The 21,261-nt window shown below is 32.8% G+C and overlaps 1 protein-coding gene across 1 annotated transcript; it reads left to right on the top strand.

The window, feature by feature from the left end:
- Positions 1-632: 632 nt before the first annotated feature.
- Positions 633-19,428, top strand: LOC111509552 (bifunctional coenzyme A synthase-like). Its single transcript, XM_074184294.1, has 7 exons — positions 633-973; positions 1,074-1,418; positions 3,061-3,292; positions 3,377-3,568; positions 7,570-7,778; positions 12,292-12,435; positions 18,950-19,428. Exons 1-7 carry the CDS (start codon positions 776-778, stop codon positions 19,163-19,165), a joined length of 1,536 nt encoding a protein of 511 aa, XP_074040395.1. The 5' UTR covers positions 633-775; the 3' UTR covers positions 19,166-19,428.
- The last annotated feature ends 1,833 nt before the right edge of the window (positions 19,429-21,261 follow it).

Raw genomic sequence — 21,261 nt, 5'->3', positions numbered from 1 at the left:
AGGACGGACAAATCAGGAATAGACCAGTGCCAATAAAACGCATCTATAATCATAAGGGAGGACCCACAACTGTAACATAATTAATGAAATATTTTGATTTCTATCCGATAGGCTAATAATAAAGCAAACGTGTTCACTCACCATAATATATTTTCATTTCAATATTCACATAAAAATAAAATTTGTTCACAACTCACACAAACTGACACCGTTAATAATTCTAGATTCTAAGAAATTCACAAGAGTAAATAAAAAAAATCGGTGAACTTTCATGCGATAATACGATTGCATACATAACCCAATATAAGATTTAATGCCACTGCGACCAGTATGACTACAATTAACATTTATCTCTCAATTTAGATCATGTTATTGTTTCTACCAGAACGAGTAAATTGGGGCTTGAGTTCGACAATGGAATTTGTATCTCTGCAATTAATCGTATTATGTATGAATAACCCAAGAATACAGATGTGAGGAATCGTTCGCACGAACTAGTCTTTGTATTAATTCTAGTTTATTTTTAGTTTACTCTGATAGCGCTTCTTTTGTATAATTGCGCGATACTTCACACATTTTTAACGTACACCGGAATACTAGACACAAATATATTTGTATTGTAATATTTATATTTCAAATATTTGATTTGTAAAGTAACAAGATTATGGTTTTTTGGAACTTTGAACTCTGAACTGAGTTGACTTTTTCCAATATTATTTCCAGTTTAAGATATGTTTTCCCCAAGACCAGGTTGAAACTGAAATATTCAATTAAGATGTTCAAAACTGGATTACTAGTAATCTCCAATCCCAAAAAAATTACTAGTATATTATCTTCTATACAAAAACAAGTCAAAAATACTCTTTATATACAGATTTTATCTGCACTGGGTGATGCACAGGTGGGGTTTCAGCCCAAAGTATTCAAAACCTGCCCTAGATTTAGTAAAACTATATTTGGGATTTATGCAAATGTAAGAAACAATTCATCTATTAATTCCAACTTTGTATAGATATTCTCTATATTACATAATAATATAATTTTCAATATCTGAAAATATTCCGTTCTTTCAGGCAGCCAATCAATGTGACAAATTGGATGTTCGAGTTCTTCTATCTGGTATCAAATACAATATTTCAAAAATTCAAACTCGGAAGCCGATTGATTTGATAATTTTTGATAAGCCATATCCGCAGACTGAAATAGACTCTTTCATTAAAACCAGAATTCAAAATATTACTACCGACTTCCATATTGTGACCCTAGATTCTGACAATTACAATGTTTCGGAGAACGAGGATGGTATGCCAGATGATATTTATAAACATACAGTATTGGGAGGCACTTTTGATCGATTGCATACTGCCCATAAGTTACTATTGAGTGAAGCTGCTCTTAGGTCCAGTGAAAAAGTTACGGTAAGTAGAGTGTGTTCTATTTCTTGTAGTCTTGTCAATGGCGATTTCTTAGAAATGCTCAAGAACATCTCTGATTTTGATGATTTTTCAAAAAGTTTGTTATACTATTTGAACCAACATTTTTTTTTTTATATTTAAAATTTGGTTTTACATGTTTTTGATTTAAAAACATTATTCATTCATCAAATGATACAACATTTCGGTACACCTTCCTTCAATTAAATGAAAAATATGATTGAAATTTCATTGAACTTGATATTATGAACATACAATTTCAAACCATTTTTAATAGCCATATGAACACAATAATATGCAAAACAAGAACTTTTCCTATTTACTAGAATTTCAATTATCTTCTCGCCACATATGTCACCATCCAAGTTGGTCTCTTCAGGAGATATTTTTAACCATTAACCTGCTGGATTCCAACCAGTAAAGAGCCATCTGCCTGATTGGAGACGCGAACATCACATGCAACCTTCATAGTCTGGAACATCGAAGAAAGGTTGGAGATTTTTCTCTTCTATTGATACTTTCGCGGGAAGTGTTCAAGTGACTTGGCATCACATAATAGGAATCACACGTTAAAAGGTAATACCTCGTTAATCCTTAGCTCGCACAAGTTTCGACTTCTGAGATTTCTTCAGATTTTAAACAGATTTTTTCACATTTGATTCCACCACGAGCGGTGCAGATCAGAAATACGTGTTGAACTGTGACTGCTTATCGTTTTAAGGTTCAACTCAGTACACCTTGAACTTCACTGTTGAAGAACTCTTTCATTTGGAGAACGGCATATATGTGGAATAAACTTCCTGAGAACGTTTTTTCAAATGGATTTAGTCTCCAGTGATTCAAATCCAATGTGAATCACTACTTTCGCACAGGCACCGCTCTAAGAGCACCTTTAGGATTTTCCTGTAGTGTTTTGTCCTTGAAAAATCTAAGAACACATTTTTTCACATAAAAAGCATAAGTATATGTTATTGAACAAAAGTCATTATATGCGAAAAAAATCAAATTTATCTTCACCATTTTTGGGTATTTTCACCTTCCACAATCTGAAAAAATATAAAAATTGTAATGGAGAACTTTATTAGGAGGGGCACCCTGATAAGTTATCCCATTACAATTTGTATATTTTTTCAGGTGGAGGTGAAAATACCCATAGAAGGTTGATGAAAAGTATGTATTGTTCTAGCAATATACCTAAAATTACTTTTTCTGCTCTGAAAAATTTTTGGTTTTGAATAATATAGTCGTGTCACGAAGTGTTCTGGCGATGTATTGAAGCTATTGGAGCCTCTGGAGACACCTTACATTTTATTTTATGAGAGAGAGGACATTGGCAGATCAAGATCTTCAGATGATGTAGTGCTGCAGGTTTTTTTCAGGTTTTCCTGCAGCTGAAAAAGCAAATGGGCCACTGGAATCAATGAAGTCGCCCTGGAACGCCAATTAATTTTTATTGTTGTTTTTATTTTTATAGTTATTAATTCAATAATTAAAGAATATAGAAAATTAAATTTAAAAAAATCAAAATTGAAGCTGTTTTTGATAACTTTCAAGAATTGCCAGTTTTATCTAATGTTTTGTGATCCGGACAAAATCAATGAAAATTCAATATTTAATTTTATTTTAGGTAGGAGTAACTGAAGAAAATATGCTTCAAAGCAAAATCCTTTGGGAGCTGATTGAGGATATAGAAGTTAGAGTTACAAATGTCAGTGATTTCTTGAAGGACATTTGTCCTGAGTTAGAATACAATATAGTTCCAATTTCTGATCCTTTTGGACCAGCCATCGTAGATCCATCTATGGAAATGATAGTAGTTAGTGAAGAAACGATGAAAGGAGGTGAAAAAATAAATTCAAGTGAGTGTGATTTTATTCTAATAACACAGTAGATATTGAAACTATTCAAATACGATGATATTGATGAAATGAAATATTTATTAGTTAGGCAAGAACGTGGTTTGGCACCTTTGAAAATATTTCCAGTCGAATTAATGGATGAACCAAATCCAAAACCAATTGAAGAACAAAAAATTAGTTCCAGTACAACTCGGATAAGGTTATTGGGGACGCTTTTGAAACCTGTGGAACCAAACTGTAGCATATCAAAGACACCTTACATTATTGGGTTGACAGGTAATCAGAAATAGTTTCTAGTAATACTTGCTGTTTGAAAGCTGTTTGAAATGAAAATATTTGTTTTTAGTAATACCTTTGTAATTTTAATTATTGTATATTTATTGTTATTTAATTATTTCCTTGATTCAAAATTACTACTGCCTTTGGCAATTAGAAATCAAATATATCTTTTATTATGTTTATGTTCACAGATTCATTATCTTGGAAAAATTAATTGGTACTAAGTATTTCTGCCATCATTCAGTTAGGAAATTTAAAAGGCAGAGTTATTTCCAATCCTTTTTTCTAGTGAAACAAAGCCTTTAAAAAATGTAGCTACTGCTCTGAAGGAAATAATTAAAATATAATTGGCGAGAACTCAATCACATTAATTTGGTTCAAATTTGCTTACAATCAAAGTATTGTAATGAAATTTTTATAGTTTTTCTGAAAAGTTTGATTAAGCGCCTCCTGGAAACCCTCAAATTTCATAAGGCATTCAAACAACAGCTGTTTATTGTGAATTAGCTTATTTCTGTTATTTTATTATATTCAGTCATTAGTTATAGTCCCTAATTATAAGCATTCATTGTTTCTTGGGACAATAAACTGAATTGAATTGAATTAAATTGGTAACATGGTATATTCTGTGATTCTAATATGGAATATGGAAAATTTTGGCAACGCTGTAGACAGTGCAGACCATTCTGTGCTAACCTGACTGAGTAACGTTGACAGATTTCGTTGAGTATTTAGAATGTGAATAAAAGTGATGGATTGTGGTTATCAGCGGTACCGAAATGTTTTCATTTTCTTTATAAATCATGGGATAAATAAGGATTGTTTCTTTACACTATTTATGCTTTGGATATTTGCTATTGAAACTGCCAGACTTATGTACTGACTGCTTTTTGGCCTTCATACAAATGAATCAAACAAACAAATGAGCTTGTAATAGTTTTCTATTTCACATGCTTCCATCGAATAATTAATTTAGCCGGTTCTTGATTGAAAAGGACAACTTTTTTGTGAATTCGTTTCATGAAAAATATTTCAAGGATGTGATATGGCGGTAGTCATCTTGTGTTGAGAACCTTAGGAGTCAAAATATTGATTCTCATCAATATTAAGTAGTTGCTCTTTGGCTAAAGAGTGTCATTTTCATTGAAATTTTCACTATGAGATATAAAGAACACTTAGCACACCTGAAATAATAAGCAAACATAATAATATTATTAATAATGATTGTGAACCAATACCTAATAGTATACTATATACCTTATATCTAAGGTATAAATATGGACAATGTTGTATGTAATTTAGTTTAATCTTTCTCTTGAAGATGATCACTTGGTGATTGAAACACCTGTCGAGGTGTTGGAATTAAACTCCAGTAATATTCATACCAACACCAAAGGTCATAAACAGTGTATCACAAGAACAGGATTTTTCAACTTTAATGATGAAAAAGGTTCAGATATATCAATGCATATCAACAAATTGGAAAATTTGGCACATGAATTGAAAGCTTTGGATCAGAAAATTGTTGAAATGCTCATGTCAAAAATTATGTCTAGTCTACCAACAGAATACCAACATTTTTGTACTGCTTGGGATTCGACACAAACAGACCAGAAAACTTTGATCCAGCTTACAGCCAGATTAATTGCAGAAGAAACAAGTCTAAAATTGAACAAAGAAGATGAAGTGGTGACATTCAAGTCTGGTTAAAGAAGCTTCAGCAGAAGAAGGAAATATAATATAATAATAATCATTCCAATTGGAAACCTGAAACTTAAAAAAAGTGTTGTCAGTGTGGAAATGTAGGACATTGCGTTATGAACTGCCCGAATAAAAGAAGCATGAAATGCAATATCTGTAAAAACAAACCAACATGAAAAAAAAAGTTGTTTTCGCAAAAACGCAGCCTCACATGAAGAAAATAAAGTTTCTTTTTTGACAAACGAAGACACCAAAGAAAGTGAAGACTTTATTGTGGATTCTGAATGTTTTTCACATAATAATAAAGAACTATTTACGTTTCTGGAAAATAGGAAGTCAGATAGTTTACTGGTGAAGAAAAATTAATCAATGGAATCTTAAGGCAAAGGTATTATCGAAACAGGATCATGCACATTGAATAATGTCCATTATGTTCCTGATTTGAGTAAAAATCTACTGTCTGTTAATGTTATTACCGGTAATAATAGTGAAGTCCTTTTTCACAATGAAAAGGTATTCATTAAAAAGGACAATAAAATAATATTGGAAGGAGTGAAAAGAAATGTACTATATAAAATTAATTTTCAGATGAAACCAGAAAATACCTTACTTACCAAGCAATCAGAAATAATGAACTGGCATAGGAAATTAGGACACTTGAAATTAATGAACATAGAAAACTAAACAAATGAAATGAAGTTTGACAGAGAAGATTATGAAAATTTTAAGTAAATTTGTGAAATTTGCTTGAAAGATATTGTGCAAAAAGAATCCTCAAAGTAGTACATACAGATTTATGTGGACCAATCGATTACCTGGGATGGAAAACGATACATACCGATATTTTTGGATGATTTCACACATTTGTGCGTGATATACCTTCTCAAACAAAAATGTGAAGTATTTCAATGCATTAAAAACTATGTGAGTGAAGTTGAAGCCTTCAAAAACATGAGACTTTCTAAAATTAGATGCGATAATGGAGGTGAATTCATAAATAATGAACTTCATACCTGGTGTAAAAGCAAAGATTATGCTCTCGTTTCTGATTCTAACCTGAAAATAATACTTTGGGGCGAAGCAGTACCCACTTCGGCATACTTATTGAATAGAAGTCCTATCTCTTCCATGGATATGATACCTGCAGAAAAATGGACAGATCGAAACCAGATTTATCACGTTTGCAAAAATATTTGCAGTTGAAGCTTATTCAAAGGTATTGAGGTGCCTGAAAACACTAGATAGTGGCACTAAATGGCTATTGCCTGTGAGATTCTGAAAAAGACACAAATCATAATTTGCAGAGATGTTGTATTTTGAAACTAATGACAGTAATGAATTTGAAAGTGTCATGACTATGTCAAATAATGATAAACGAGAAAACCATGGCAATGATGGCTTTCCGACTGATGATATACAGGGTGATGAAAATGTGAGAGAAAGAATAATTTTCAATAACGAAGAAAAAGAAAATGACAACAAATATTCGATAATAGATTTAGAGGATAATTGATGCTCAGGAGAACAAAATCAAAAAGAATCACCAGAAGACCTAAAAATATGAAGATTTTGTTATGTTAACATATCAAGAAGCTGGAGAAGGACCATATAAAGAAAGATGGATAGCTGCTATACAAGAAGAGAAAAGAAAAGCAAATCACTGCATATTGAAGATCAAAACAGGAATGATATTGGCAGAAAATGTAGACGAATTCAATTATCTCTACGATTTAGAGAAATAATTTGAAATCATTATAAATGACTTTGATACTTCATTCTCAGGAATTGAAATTTTGAGAGGAGACAAATTGGACTCTGACATAAAGAGTATGTTGAGTCGATTTTAGAAAAATTTAATATGATAGAGGCAAAACTCTCTTCTACACTGATGATATGCTGTGACCATATATGAAATAACAGTTGAATAGTGAGAAACGTCAATAGTATCTTGACAACATTAAATGAAATATAGTTTCTTAGTTGATCTTCTTTGCGTTTATAAAATAAAAACTATACAAAACAGTACTCATCTTGGGCAAGGAAACTTAAGTGCGAGGTGAATGGTAGCAAGTCTATAGGGAAACTTACTTTAATGAATTCTTTCGTATCCTGTGACATTGATGCAGACACTTTCTAATATGGCAAAGAAAAATAGTGAAAAATTTGTACCACTTTTTTTCCTAGTTTGGAGGTGGCGTTTTCTCCACAAATTAGTGAGTGTTCTCACCCATTATTCTGATATTTTTTTAGACCCAGTATATGAACTTAACGAAATATGAAATATGTCTATTTTGCAGGTGGTATAGCTAGTGGCAAGTCAGGAGTGGCTTCTCATTTGAAGGAATTGGGTGCGTTCATCATTAACTGCGATCAATTAGGTCATGATGTATATAAAACTGGGAAACCTTGCCATCAAGAAATTGTAAAAACCTTTGGAAAGGAAGTTTTGTGTGAAAATGGGGAAATCAACAGGCAAATTTTAGGTGGGATTGTGTTCAAGAATTCGGTAAGGGTGAAAGTTGAAAACATTTAGAGAAAAGTTGAGGAACATTATAATTGTGCAAGGTGTTTCCTAAGCCCTGTGAAAATTTTCAGTTTTTTTCCAACATCAATTTAATACTGTTTCTGCAAAAAAATGCTCTATAGTAACTTTAATTTTGTATACGAATCTCCAGTATATCCAGCATAACCATTATTTTTAAAGACATCAAATAATTTTTTTTTCATTTTCTCATTAAAACAATATCACTGGACTATGAAAAGTTTAATATCAAGTATATATATATATATATATATATATATATATATATATATATATATATATATATATATATATATATATATATACATATTTAATATTAATATGTTACAAAAAAGATTTGAAGCTTTATAACTCCTATTGATTATATGTGAGAGCTTTCGACAGCTATATATATACTTGCCAAGTTTTTATGTCAGTGTTGGTGGTTTGACTAATCCACCAACAACTGCGGTAGCAGAAATTTGGGAAGCTAACCTGAAATGCCATCGGAAAACGAATCCACATGTTTCTAGAAATGATATGAAATCTAGAAAGGTTAATGCAGTCAAGCTGCTGGAAAATAATTCCATGTTGACTTGGGTGTCACACCAATAGGTGGTTCCACTTATGTTTCGCTTGCGTTTACACAGCTATTGTCAAGTACTTTCTTGGTTTTTTCTCATTTTGTCTTCAATCGAGGACCACCTGCCCGGTACTGACGATGCCCAATAGGCTGAAACAGCTGTCTACCGGTGGCTCTTAAATTGAAATCAATATGGGAATGATCAAAGAGTACTTATCTATTTATTTTTTGATTTTCATGGAATTATTTTCCAACAGCTTGACTGCATTAACCTTTCTAGATATATATATATATATATACATATATATATATATATATATATATATATATATATATATATATATATATATATATATATATATAAATATATATATATAATATGCACATATGCACGGAGTCAACAACTCCGTGCAGAGTGTTATGTCCACTAATTGTTTCTTTTTTGATTTGTATATCATACACACTCGAAAAAATCGTCTTTGTCTATGTTTATATCTTGGACCCGGATGTCACGCAGGTAGCTATAGCTGCCTACGTGGTCATGTTAGATGTAGCCTGGGAATTATAGGTCTTCTAACTGGAACCACAAATGTGCGGTTGGCTCCTGTTGTTGACTCCGTGCATATGTGTTGTTTCCTTCTTTCGGCAAACAAGTGTTACCCATCTTTACACTTGGCTGCACCGCGCTGATGAGGCCAATAGTCAGAAACACGTGTCCGCGGTTTGCCCCCCCTTTTTGGAGTGTTATGTCCACTAATTGTTTCTTTTTTGATTTGTATATATATATATATCAGTATGGTGCAGCCAAGTGTAAGGATGGGCAACACATATATATATATATATATATATATATATATATATATATATATATATTGGCTTGGCGGATATATCAGTAACTTTCCTAAAGTAAGGTGGTTCTTGAATAAATCATCAGGGTATGATATCAAACAATTCTAGATAGTAATGAGAATTAGTAGAAGAAATAAGAATATATAAGTATATAAATATAAAAGAATTTAAAAAATATAAAGTATCAGGTCCACTCTTATTCTTCATTAGAGGGGATTTCAATACTCCCGCCAGGTGAGATGTCACCCAGAGGCACACCTTTTTGTAGCTACTTGTGGAACCCTTTATGCACCATCAAGTTATCTAAAAACCTAAACCTGAGTCTACAGAAGAGATAAACGTTGACTAAATGACTCCAACTATCCTCCCTGTAACATCAGAGCATGAGCTTCTCGGTTCTCCAAAACAAACCTACAAGGCTTGATGGTGCAACTAGAAGTATGGAGCAGGATATCCTATAAATCAGCCAGCACCAACTCCTTGAGCTGCAAAATCAATCACACTCGTCGTAATAATATCATTTTTCTTGAGTTCGAAGAACGCTTATTAAAAACTTTTGTTTCAATCCAGTCCCGATTCTTCTAGAAATATTTGAGCCAGATCTTTACCTTCCAAAGGGTACTGGAAAAACGTTCAACAGTGTGATAAACAACTGATTATTTGCCGTTGTCCTGACATATTTTGTTTGATATCATCACTTTATAACAATTTAATAATTATCGTTTGCTTCTAGGAAGCAACTGCCCTCTTCGGCCCCTCACTGGGTACGTCCATGTTTAGTAAATTAAATATGTTTAACACTTCATTTAGGCAATGTATTCAACTACATTGCCTAAATGTGTCAAAAGTTTCGTCCGATTTTACGAGTCTACTTTAAATCAGTTTGAATCAGTGCAATTTTGCCAATGTAACACATGTCGATTGATTCCGTCATCATAAAAATTGGATGCTCGAAAGCCGTTTTTGACTGGTCCTGATTGGCAAAAGTTCTACCGATGAGAAAGTTACCGTAGATGTTAGTCGCATGACGAGAGGTCTGGTGAGTATGGTAGGTGAGGCAGAACTTTGACGTTCAATTCGTTTAATTTTCGGACGGTGTTTTATTTGTAGGAAATTTTTCCAAATTGACTTGACCTATAACTTTGTAAGTTCCACAGGATTAAATGAATGATTGATTGATTGGTGATTTCTGAAACGTGCGGACGGGCGTTGTCATGGAGCAGGATTGGATCTCGTCTGTTGACCAGTGCTGGCTGCTGCTGATGCAATTTTCAGTACATTTCTTCGATTTCCCCACAATAGGACTCTGCTGTGATGGTTTGGCCCGGTTGCAGAAAGTTATAGTGAATCGCACCAGCCGCTCATCACCATACAGTAATCCTGTTTTTTTTTTGGTGGGTTTTCGCCTATGGAAAGTGCCTGCATGGCTCATTGGTGTTCGACCACTGTCCTTCTGCCATTCCACGCGCTGCTTGTGATGAGTTAGTCTCCACCAGGAGCCTCAAATCCTCGTTCTGGATTACTGTAGATCGAATATGTGTGATTGATGGAAAAAAATAAAGAGCATCAATATATAGAGTACAAAATTCCCCACGATCAGTATATGAATTTATTTGAATAGGAAGGAAATCCTAATATACAAACATTACATTAATACATTGGTTTAATAATACATACACAAAGACAACTTAAATCTAACTCTAAGTCAGACCTATATACTAATAAATATATATACATATATACACATATATCTAATCACTTCAATATCGTTGAATATTATTCATTTTTATATAATTATTTAATCTGTCCTTAAACATATGTAAACTTTTGCTGCTTCTTATGTCTTGAGGTAATTCATTAAATTTATTTAAGCTTTTATAAAATAATATTTTCATTGAACTTGTTAGATTGCATTTTGGCAAATAAAAATCATTGATTTGTCTTGTATTATAATTATGTGTGCTATTTCGAAATTAATAAATTCACTCAAATATATCAAGACGCATATTATTAACAGTTTTGAAAATAAATATCATTGCTACTTTATACAACCTGTCTTCTACTGCGAACCACTGTAGAGCATCCAACATGAATGTTATACTGGTATACCGGTTGCATTTCAGATTCACTCTCATGCCTCGATTTTGTAGTTTTTGTAATGACATAATTTTGTTTTGATCTAAACCATATAATGTAATAATAACCATGTAACCATGTAATAATCAAAATGTGGCTGTATAATCGTGTTATATATAGTGATTTTGGCAGCAGTAGACAAGTGAGTGTAGATTCTTGTGAAAAAATAAAGTTTCTTTGCTATTTTTTTTGTTACATATGTGTGATGTGCATTTAAAGATGAGCTGTTGTCCAATATTAAACCCAGGTACTTGAACTCTATTATTGTCGTTGATTTTCAATAGGCAGGAGTTTATATTGAGTTGTTTGTATTTGTATGGTGTAGTTGGAATCATGGCTTTGGTTTTGTATATATTTAATTTCAATTTATTGATGATCAAGTACTCATTAATTTTTTCTAAAGGAGAATTCATATTAGTTACAGCTACATCTAGGCTTTTATGAGATATAGACAGCGGTATATATCATGACACAGTAAAAGAAATATTTATTGAAATATGGAGCTACAAAAATACATGACATTAAAACGGACAAAACTTTTGGAGCAACCTAATACCAGATCTGCAACCCTCTTCGCGATGCGTGTTTCACCGACAGCCTTGCATATTTTCGATTTATTCTACACCAGAGGTTCCAGTTCTACCTTTCATTTATTTCATGCTATTTCAATAAAAAATTTGAAAACTGAGGTACTTCTATTTTGAAAGTATCTGTTCAACGTTTTATTTTTCTCCAGGGGGTCACTTTTTGTACATCACTCATAGTTTAGTTTTTGTAGATATTTACCTTTTAATAATCACTCTATGCGATATTTCATGGGAAACACCTTGTATAACAAAAACCTCAAATGTTCACATCTTCCGAATATTTCATGATTTATTTGTATTCATAAAATAATTATTTATATATCATTTGTTTTTTGTTTCCTAGGAACAAATGAATAAACTGAATTCCATAGTTTGGCCTGCTATTGCAGAACAAGTGAAAAACATCATCAAAAACACCTCGGCAAAAGTATTCGTCATTGAAGCAGCAGTACTGTTATCAGCGAACTGGGAAAAATATTGCCATGAGGTATGTAAGGTTGTACACCTAAATGAATTCAAAGTTATTAGAGAAAATTATTATAAAATGTGAATTTTGTTACGTGTTATCGTGGGTTCGATAAATGGTCTACAAAATCAGGATATCTCAGGGATTTGTGATCACTTGATAGCGAACGAATCTTTTGTCAACTGTTACTGAGTGATCGTAATTGAGAATCTATTAAATAGACAGTTTATTAAATTAATCTCCACAGATCATTCACTTGACATGAGACTAGTCTAATGGTAGTCATTCAAATAAAATAAACAGTCCCTAAAAACAATAAACAATATACAGTTCAACTTGGGCCACACGAAAATCATATCAGCAGAAAGCACAAAATTACTTGGCACAGAGCCATACTACAAATTAATGTTCAATAACGAAATTGATACCATATGTAAATAACTGAATAAAGTGTACCATGCTTTTGTCAATTTCGAATCCACCTTCCACAGAAGTCATCTGATCAATATATATATATATATATATATATATATATATATATATATATATATATATATATATATATATATATATATATATATTACACTTTCGTCTACACAGCAATCAGCTGTTATATTATTTCATGGGCTAGATCATCTGAAGCATCATGAGTGTTCATTTTACAAAAAAGATTCATAAGAGATATTTTTGGCATGGACTACAATGAATCTTGTAGAGGTACTTTCAAACAGAACAATATTTCAACTTTCCCATGTACTTACATGTACATGAACGGTATGAAATTATCCAGGGTAGAGTGTTATTCCTTTTCCCTGTTTTATCTTTTTACAAAAGAGAAAACATGGCAAAGTAGTTCCTGCAGCTGTTCGTCGGCGGCATATGGGTGTGGATTGATTACTGTGATTCTGTTAAATAAAATAAGGATACAAAAAGAGCGCCACTATCTTTTTTTATAAGGTCTTATTGGGAAAAGATCAGAAACCTAAGGTAGAGAGTAGATACAACAGCTGAAATGAAAGAAAGACATACACAATTTCATATTATTTAATGAGATAAATATTATGTCGTACGGTACTATTATGCAATTATAACAAAGCATACGAGCATATATATTGAACCTTCTAAAGCCTACTTGACGGATAAGTTGCTGATACCAGTATATATAAATATATAAGAAAAAGTGTGCCCAGGGCAAAATTCATGAATTTTTACTATTGGGGAATAAAATGTTTTTGTGAGTTATGTTACCTCAAAAGGGCTTGAATATTGATGAATATAGCATATGCTAATATATATATAAATAATTATGGATGGTTTGTTTGAATGGTTAAATATAAACAGTTAAATATTGAATATATGAACTCAAATATTAAATCAAAACTATGATACTGAAATAACTCTGTCATCTATAACTGGCCTTTCATCCAACGTTGATTCTAAAGAAGTAACAACCGCAGAGCAGATGAGGTCCTCAAGCAGTAAGAAAGGAGGAGTGTTTGTATTTTTTCTTTTCGTCTTGCTAGGAGTTGGTAAATCCGGACTACAGCAGGAAATACCTCTGTTTGAGTCACAGAGGACATCCAAATGGATAAATGGAGCCGAATCAGTGAATAGGAACACTCTTGTGGCCCTGATTAACGTTTTCAAATCCTTCGGGATGCAGGATTAGCTTAAGAAAATTTTTCGTAGGAAAGAAAAACCCTATAAGAATATTCGAGTACATTCTTGGAATAATAAAAACACCATGGAGTAGTGGACTAACCTCTGGTACCAAGAGGGTTCTCTTCTGCAAATGAATCGACAACTAGATTCTCCAAAAGAGAATATTTTTAATATCAAACACAAAAGGGTACTGCCATTATACATCTCATAACATGATTCGCTTCTAATTAAAAGGGATTGGTAATCCCTATCTGAATTCACTTTGTCGACTGCATGTCATTTCAGAAATAATTCTGTCAAATTTGTGGGATCTCCATAGAGTTCACACACCAGAGACTATCGGAACCAAACGAAGTCTAATAGTTTATTAGAAGAAAAGAGAGATGGAATGCGGAAAGGTAAATTTGTCAACACAGAATATCATTTGCGAGTATATAGGTGCTCCTTGACAATTTATCAATATACGGCTTTCAAAATAAACGTTGAACGGCTTCCAAAATAAACGTTGAACGAGTCAGCTCAAGATTATTCCAATAACTATATACAACATTTATGATTATTTACCTGGGCGTGGACACTGTACATGTGTACATGGGCATTAGGGTGATACGTTTTTATCAGATTGGGTGGTTTAGGAAAACTACTTGGTGAATATATTACTATCTTTTCCAGTTCCTAAACTGGAGCAATATACAGGGTGAAACATTGATCACCTTAAAACAAAAATATACGCAGTGAGTGAAAACGAAAACGTTACAAGAGACTGTCAAAAGATTTGGATAAGTACTATAATTCCATACTCCCATATAAACCACATTTGGATTACATAGCATCTCAGGCAGTACTGACTATGGGATTTGTAAGGAGACAACGCAAACATTTCGATGACATTGAAGTGATTACTACACTATATAACAGTTTGGTCAGACCTAAACTTGAATATGGGGCTGTAGTCTGACATCCTTCTCATATTTTCAAAAATAGATAAGAAAAAATTCAAAATAGATATCTGAGATATTTTATTACAAAAAATATAAGGCATACCCTGACTAATAAAGTTAGATCAGCAGCACTATGAAATAAATTTGAAATACTCAGTCTACAAAATAGAAAACAGGCAAGCCAGGGTTAGCGTGTTTGTTACAAAATATATAAAAAAAATTATAACTGCCCCAATCTCAATGAAATCTTTCAAAGAGAGATATCCCAACAGAACAACGAGACTTATTTAGTACTTTGAGGTACCATACATATCAAGAGATAACTGTTCACCCATCATTACAATGATACAAACAACTTGAATTGAAGGGGTTATATTTACAGGAGTGATCAACTTTTTTTTGGGAAAGAAAGTTTTTAGCTCTCTACAAACCATCTTGATACAAAAAAATGTGGGAATCTTCCAAAGAAAGGAAGAAAGTAATCAATTTGAAAATAAGTAACTCTATACATGGATGTGTAGATCATGATCATGGCTCCATGTATAGAGTTACTTATTTTCAAACTGATTACTTTATCCCTTTCTTTGGAAGATTCCCACGTTTTTTTTTGTATCAAGATGGAGTAGTAGAAAGCCAAAAACTTTCTTTCCCAAAAACAAACAACTTTCTTTTAATATCAAAAAACATATTTGTTCGACCTTCCTAACAAGTTCATCATGGTCTTAAATAGTTATTAACGTTACAAGGTCGATATAGAGCAAATAACGGATGAGGTTGAATATTGTAATCTGAGAATTATAACAACCGAATCTGTTACGAAAGATTACATTTTGTGTCCGAGGAAAGAACAAACCGCGTACCTCGTAATTCTACAGAAAAATCCCAACATCATGTTGTCATGGAACAGCTTAACAATATCACATCAGTCTCATAAATAACACCAGTTTTTTTTTTGTTCGCGAGTTCGCTTTAACAACGACCAAATTTCTTTAGGAATATTGGGAGAATCATTTGCAGCGAGGGTTGATTTATTACTGAAAATAAATCAAAAGCGATATTAAAAAGAATATGAAAATTTTGAAACGGCCACCGGCCGTTAAAAATTCCTAATCGGCAGAGGCTGTTAACATTAACTTCTCAATTGTCATCTGAATACCGTTAAATCAAAATTACAATAATGGATTATGAAAACATACTTTTCAAGCTTAGAATAACTTTTTTGTTCTCCCATTTGACCATGATTAGCAGCTAGATACAATGTTACTGTATTCATATATACATATACATCACATACAGTGCATTTCTTTAATGTCCCCCCTTTTATTTTTCGAACGGGTCAACTCAAAAAAATTGAAATTTGGGATAATGAAATTAATGCATGAATACTTTATTTTGAAGTGAAATTGACAGATGAAACTTTCAAGATGGCGACTGGGCGCCATCTGGGAAAAAATTAAATGGAAAGGGTGTCTTGTGACACGTCGTTTTGAAGCTCCTGACGAATACTTCACAACCCTAGAATATGAGGTCAATATCTTCATCTACTACAAAATGGCGGAACATTTAATAATTTCCTGAAGACAAACACGTTAATATTGATATTTCTAGAAATATTCCTTTTTATTTGCAATATGGCAATTCCAACAACCTGTTAAGGTTTGTCAAGTTATTTTTTGTTTATAAAAACAACAAAAAATGTCAATACGACAATGAACATCATTGTTCAGTTAGAATATTCTCCTTTAGTTTTCGGTTTGACTAGTAGAAAGGTACCACGTCAACAATCTCTAAAATGGTCAATTCTCGTGCATTGGAAGAAAAAATTTATGCAATTTTTATTTACGGTGCGACGAGTAACTTTCACGAGACCGAAAGGATTTTCAATGAACGTTTTCCGAATCGTCCTATCTGTGGAAAATATTTGAGGGAACTTGTATCCAAATTCACAACTACCGGTAGTGTACATAACAAAAAGCCCCCAGGTCATTTGTCCATTCTGGAAGAACAGCAAGTGCAAATAATTGGTGAGATGGTAGTAAATCCTGAACAGTTTACTTATTCCGTCGCGAATGTTTCTGAGGTGTCTCCTTCTACTGTGTGGAGACTTTTGAAGAGGAATAGGTATCATCCATACAAAATTAAAATTGTACACCAATTAACTGAAGATGACCCTGATCGAAGAACAGAATTCTACGAAATCATGACGGACACCATTGCAAGGCAATGTTCATAGACAACATTGCCGTTATTGGAGTGACACCAACCCTCACGTTTTCCGGGAAACAAATACCCAATATCCAGAAAAAATTAACGTTTGGGCAGGAATATTGGAAAACCATCTTGTAGGACCTCTATTTATTGATCAAAATTCAACAAGGGAACTGTATTTGAATATGCTGGAAACTACTGTTGACCCTCTCATCACTGAAATCGTTCAAGCGAATCCTAATGAATTTGATATGGATATTGTATTCCAAAAAGATGGAGCACCACCACATTACTCCAGACAAGTAAGAAACTATTTGGATACTACTTTTCCCGGTCGTTGGATTGGCCGTGGTCCTACAGAATGGCCAGCCCGCTCGCCAGATTTAACACTTTTGGGGCTATTTGAAGCAAAAGGTGTACGAAACTGAACCTGCTTCAATATTGGATATATGGCAGAGAATAATAAATATTTGTAGAGATATTGACGTTACTGTGTTCGACATTGTTCGGCATGAAATATCGGAGAGGCTGTTCATATGTCAAGAAGTTCAAGGCAACCATTTCGAGCATCATGTCATGTCAACATGTCAATGTATTCAGGCAATTATTAAACGTTCCGCCATTTTGTAGTAGTTGAAGATATTCACATTATATTCTAGGGTTGTGAAGCATTTGTCAAGAGCTTAAAAAAGATGTGTCACAAGACCCCCTTTCCATTTAATTTTTTTCCCAGATGGCGCCCAGTCTCCATCTTGAAAGTTTCATCTGTCAATTTCACTTCAAAATAAAGTATCCATGCATTAATTTCGTTTTCCCAAATTTCAATTTTTTGAGTTGACATGTTCAAAAATTAAAAGGGGGGGGGGTTAAAGAAATGCACTGTATACTGTATTCACATTTTTATACAAAATATTATTTTCATGTAATGAAGTTTTCAACTGTTTGAAAATAAATAAATAACCAATCGAGTTCAACTAGATGCTAGATTTTTGGGGAGATATCAAAAGTTTTAGGAACTGTACATAGATGAATTTTAAAATTGAATGAACATTTTAAATACATGACAAGTGAACATGAAATGATATCACACAAAATGAGAGTAGTTATAAATTAATAATTCTGAAGAAACAACAGCTATACTGAAATAATTTTCATTCCCTAGTATTAGTATCACGATCTAAAGATTGTGTGTTCAAATCCAACTTCGATCAGATATTTTTGTCAAGAGAAATGTTCTTGTTGAAATTGGATTAATTCTGGATTACCATACACTACACGAGACTTATGACTAGGGCAGTCTACACCGAAAAAAATCGTACATGGCAATAAACATTTTCAGTCATCTGCGCAAAAAAATTAAGAATTATGATACCTTAAAAAAAGAAAAAAAATGAATTTATTGTTATATATATGTTGTCCTAGACTTCTAATGAATACTTCATTTACATTTGTGTTAGAAAGGTACTATAAGACTTTTCTTATAAAATTGTCTTCTCTTATAGATGGCAAATCGAAATTTTGTTTTTTGATATACATAAATATGTAGAAATTATAACTTTGTTATAGTTACATTGTAGTCACCCTATAAAATGTAATTTTTATCAATTATCATTTCATATTCCACGCCAGACTATGATATCAATGAATTCATTAATTATACCTAATCATCAGTAGCTTACTACATGAGCTTTTCAGTATATTGACTAGTGTTCCTTTGATTTCAGATTTGGGCAACAACTATCCCCAGAAGGGAAGCCATTATTAGGCTTATAAATCGCAATAAACTCACAGAAGAACAGGCCAATAACAGAATAGATGCCCAACCTTCAAATTGTTTCTATGTTAAAGCAGCTCACGTTGTATTCTGTACATTATGGCCTGTAGAGTATACCAAAGAGCAGGTTGTAAAAGCGTGGCAGCTGATGCAGGAAAGACTCTAGGACTGACAGCTGTGCATTGTTATTATGTTGTCTTGTAAAAATAGCTATTTTTATATGATTGAATTCTCGCACACAAAGAATAGATCATTTGTACTTATATGAATTTAAAATGTTTCTTTAAGCTCACCAAGTCACTGAAGTTTAAATTTATTTATGGATTCACTTCAACTATTTACTCAATTTTTCATTGTGTCGAAACAAAAACAAAAAATTTCTTTGCTCACAAATACACTTTTTGTTAATATACTCATGTTTATATATCACAGCCATGGTTTCAATATCCTTATATTCTGGATTTAGTTACAAAACTTATAACTTTATCTGAAACTCTGATCTCTCACAGCAGATTTAAAGAAAAATCTTAAATCGTACAGGGCTGAATGAAAATTTTCATCTTCTAAGTTTAATGGTAATTATCTCTCTGAATAAATCACAAAACAACAGTACTTTATGGGAAAGAAAGGTTTTGACTTTCTACTTCTCCATCTTGATGCAAAAAAATGTGGGAATCTTTCAAAGAAAGGAAGTAAGCAATCAATTTAAAAAAAAGTAATTCTTTACAAAGATGTGCAGATCATGCAAAGAAGTAACTTTCAGGCACATCTGGAAGAAAAAAGCCCTCTCGAAGTAGCTACTTTCATATAAAAATTAAATTACATGAAAGATGAATACTTTCAAAACAAATACTTTAATATGAACACTGAATTATACAAAAACACTTCTCTATTTAGTTTGTATTCCAAACATTCGTTACGAAAATCAGATATAATTCACAGGATTCCTACACAAAATAGTAAATGAAAGAGGTCAAATTTCACTTACATGGAACACTGTCATCCTTGATAGCAGACATCCGATGTTTCAACATTTAGTGCTGAAGAGGCAATAAGGCAAGTGTTTGTTTCAAAACATCGGATGTCCATCATTGAGGATGACAGTGTTCGTTGTAAGTGAAATTTTACCTCTTTCATATACAATATTGTGTAGCAATCCTGTGAATGTTTGGAGTGCAAACTGAATAGAAAGTATTTTTTGTATAATTCAATGTTCATATAAAAGAAGTTGTTTCGAAAGTAATTTTTCCTTTGCGTAATTCGATGTTTATATGAAATTGGCTGTTGTACATACTGTACCACAGTGGCAAATAAATAAATAAATTCGCTTTTAAGTATCTTTTTAGAAGTTAGCGTCTACAATATTTATTTCTGAAGTCTTGATTATGGGGCTAATTGGATCACACTTTCAAAGTGGTTTATTATATGTTTGAGGTTATTGATTCATATTTATTTCATTGTAGATGGTCCGCAGGTACAAAAGAAAGACTGATGGTGGAGAAAATGAAAGAGGCTGTAAATAAAGTTCAGGACAAAAAGTTGACCTTACGTCAGGCTGCTGAGATTTTTGCAGCTTACAGAGAAGAGATACTTTATCTAGGGGTATTCGTAAGTGACCAGGTGGACAGCCAGCTTTAGATTAGAACGCAGAAAAAAAAGGTAGCTGACCGGCAATTGCACTAGGCAAGTCGTGGCTTCAGAATTACACCCAAAGCGGTACGTAAGCATGCGTTTGAATTTGCAGAACGTCAAAACATAAAACACAAATTTAACAGAAGTGCTAGAATGGCTGGCCAGGACTGGTTTCATCGCTTCATGCAAGTAAATAAAAAATTAACTATTCGGAAGCTGGAGGGTCTGTCAAGAGCAATGACTGATTGTATGAAGAAAGAGTAGCAGAAATTCTTCAATACTTTGGGAACAATACTAGATAACAACAATTTAAGAGGAAGAACTGAATGTATATACAACATTGATGAAACGGGGATGCCGCTTAGTAACCGCCCACCCAACATTATAGCTCAAAAAGGTGCTAACGATGTTGTCAGCATGACCACTGACTGTTCAACGAGGTGAAAATGTAACTGCTTGTAATCAGGCTGCCACAGTTGGCAATGCTACAAAAGGCTTCGAAAAGACTGGAATATTTCCACGAATTGCCAATGCACTACCTGACCACAAGTTCATCGGTAATCAAGAGTCTGACATTGTCCAGTTCAGATTTTTAATAGCTACTTAAGAGAATATATGGATGATTCAAAT

The sequence above is a fragment of the Leptinotarsa decemlineata genome, unplaced genomic scaffold (assembly GCF_025532065.1).
Source record: "Leptinotarsa decemlineata unplaced genomic scaffold, Ldec_3_MD MMD2_P_RNA_scaffold_2, whole genome shotgun sequence".
Classification (NCBI taxonomy): Eukaryota; Metazoa; Arthropoda; class Insecta; order Coleoptera; family Chrysomelidae; genus Leptinotarsa; species Leptinotarsa decemlineata.
This window is presented reverse-complemented; position numbering and strand designations above follow the sequence as displayed.

Coding starts and splice junctions, on each gene's coding strand:
- LOC111509552 (XM_074184294.1), top strand. CDS start 776: ATGTTCAAAACTGGATTACTAGTAATCTCCAATCCCAAAAAAATTACT. Junction 974..1,073: donor TATTTGGGATTTATGCAAAT/GTAAGAAACAAT, acceptor CCGTTCTTTCAG/GCAGCCAATCAATGTGACAA. Junction 1,419..3,060: donor GGTCCAGTGAAAAAGTTACG/GTAAGTAGAGTG, acceptor ATTTTATTTTAG/GTAGGAGTAACTGAAGAAAA.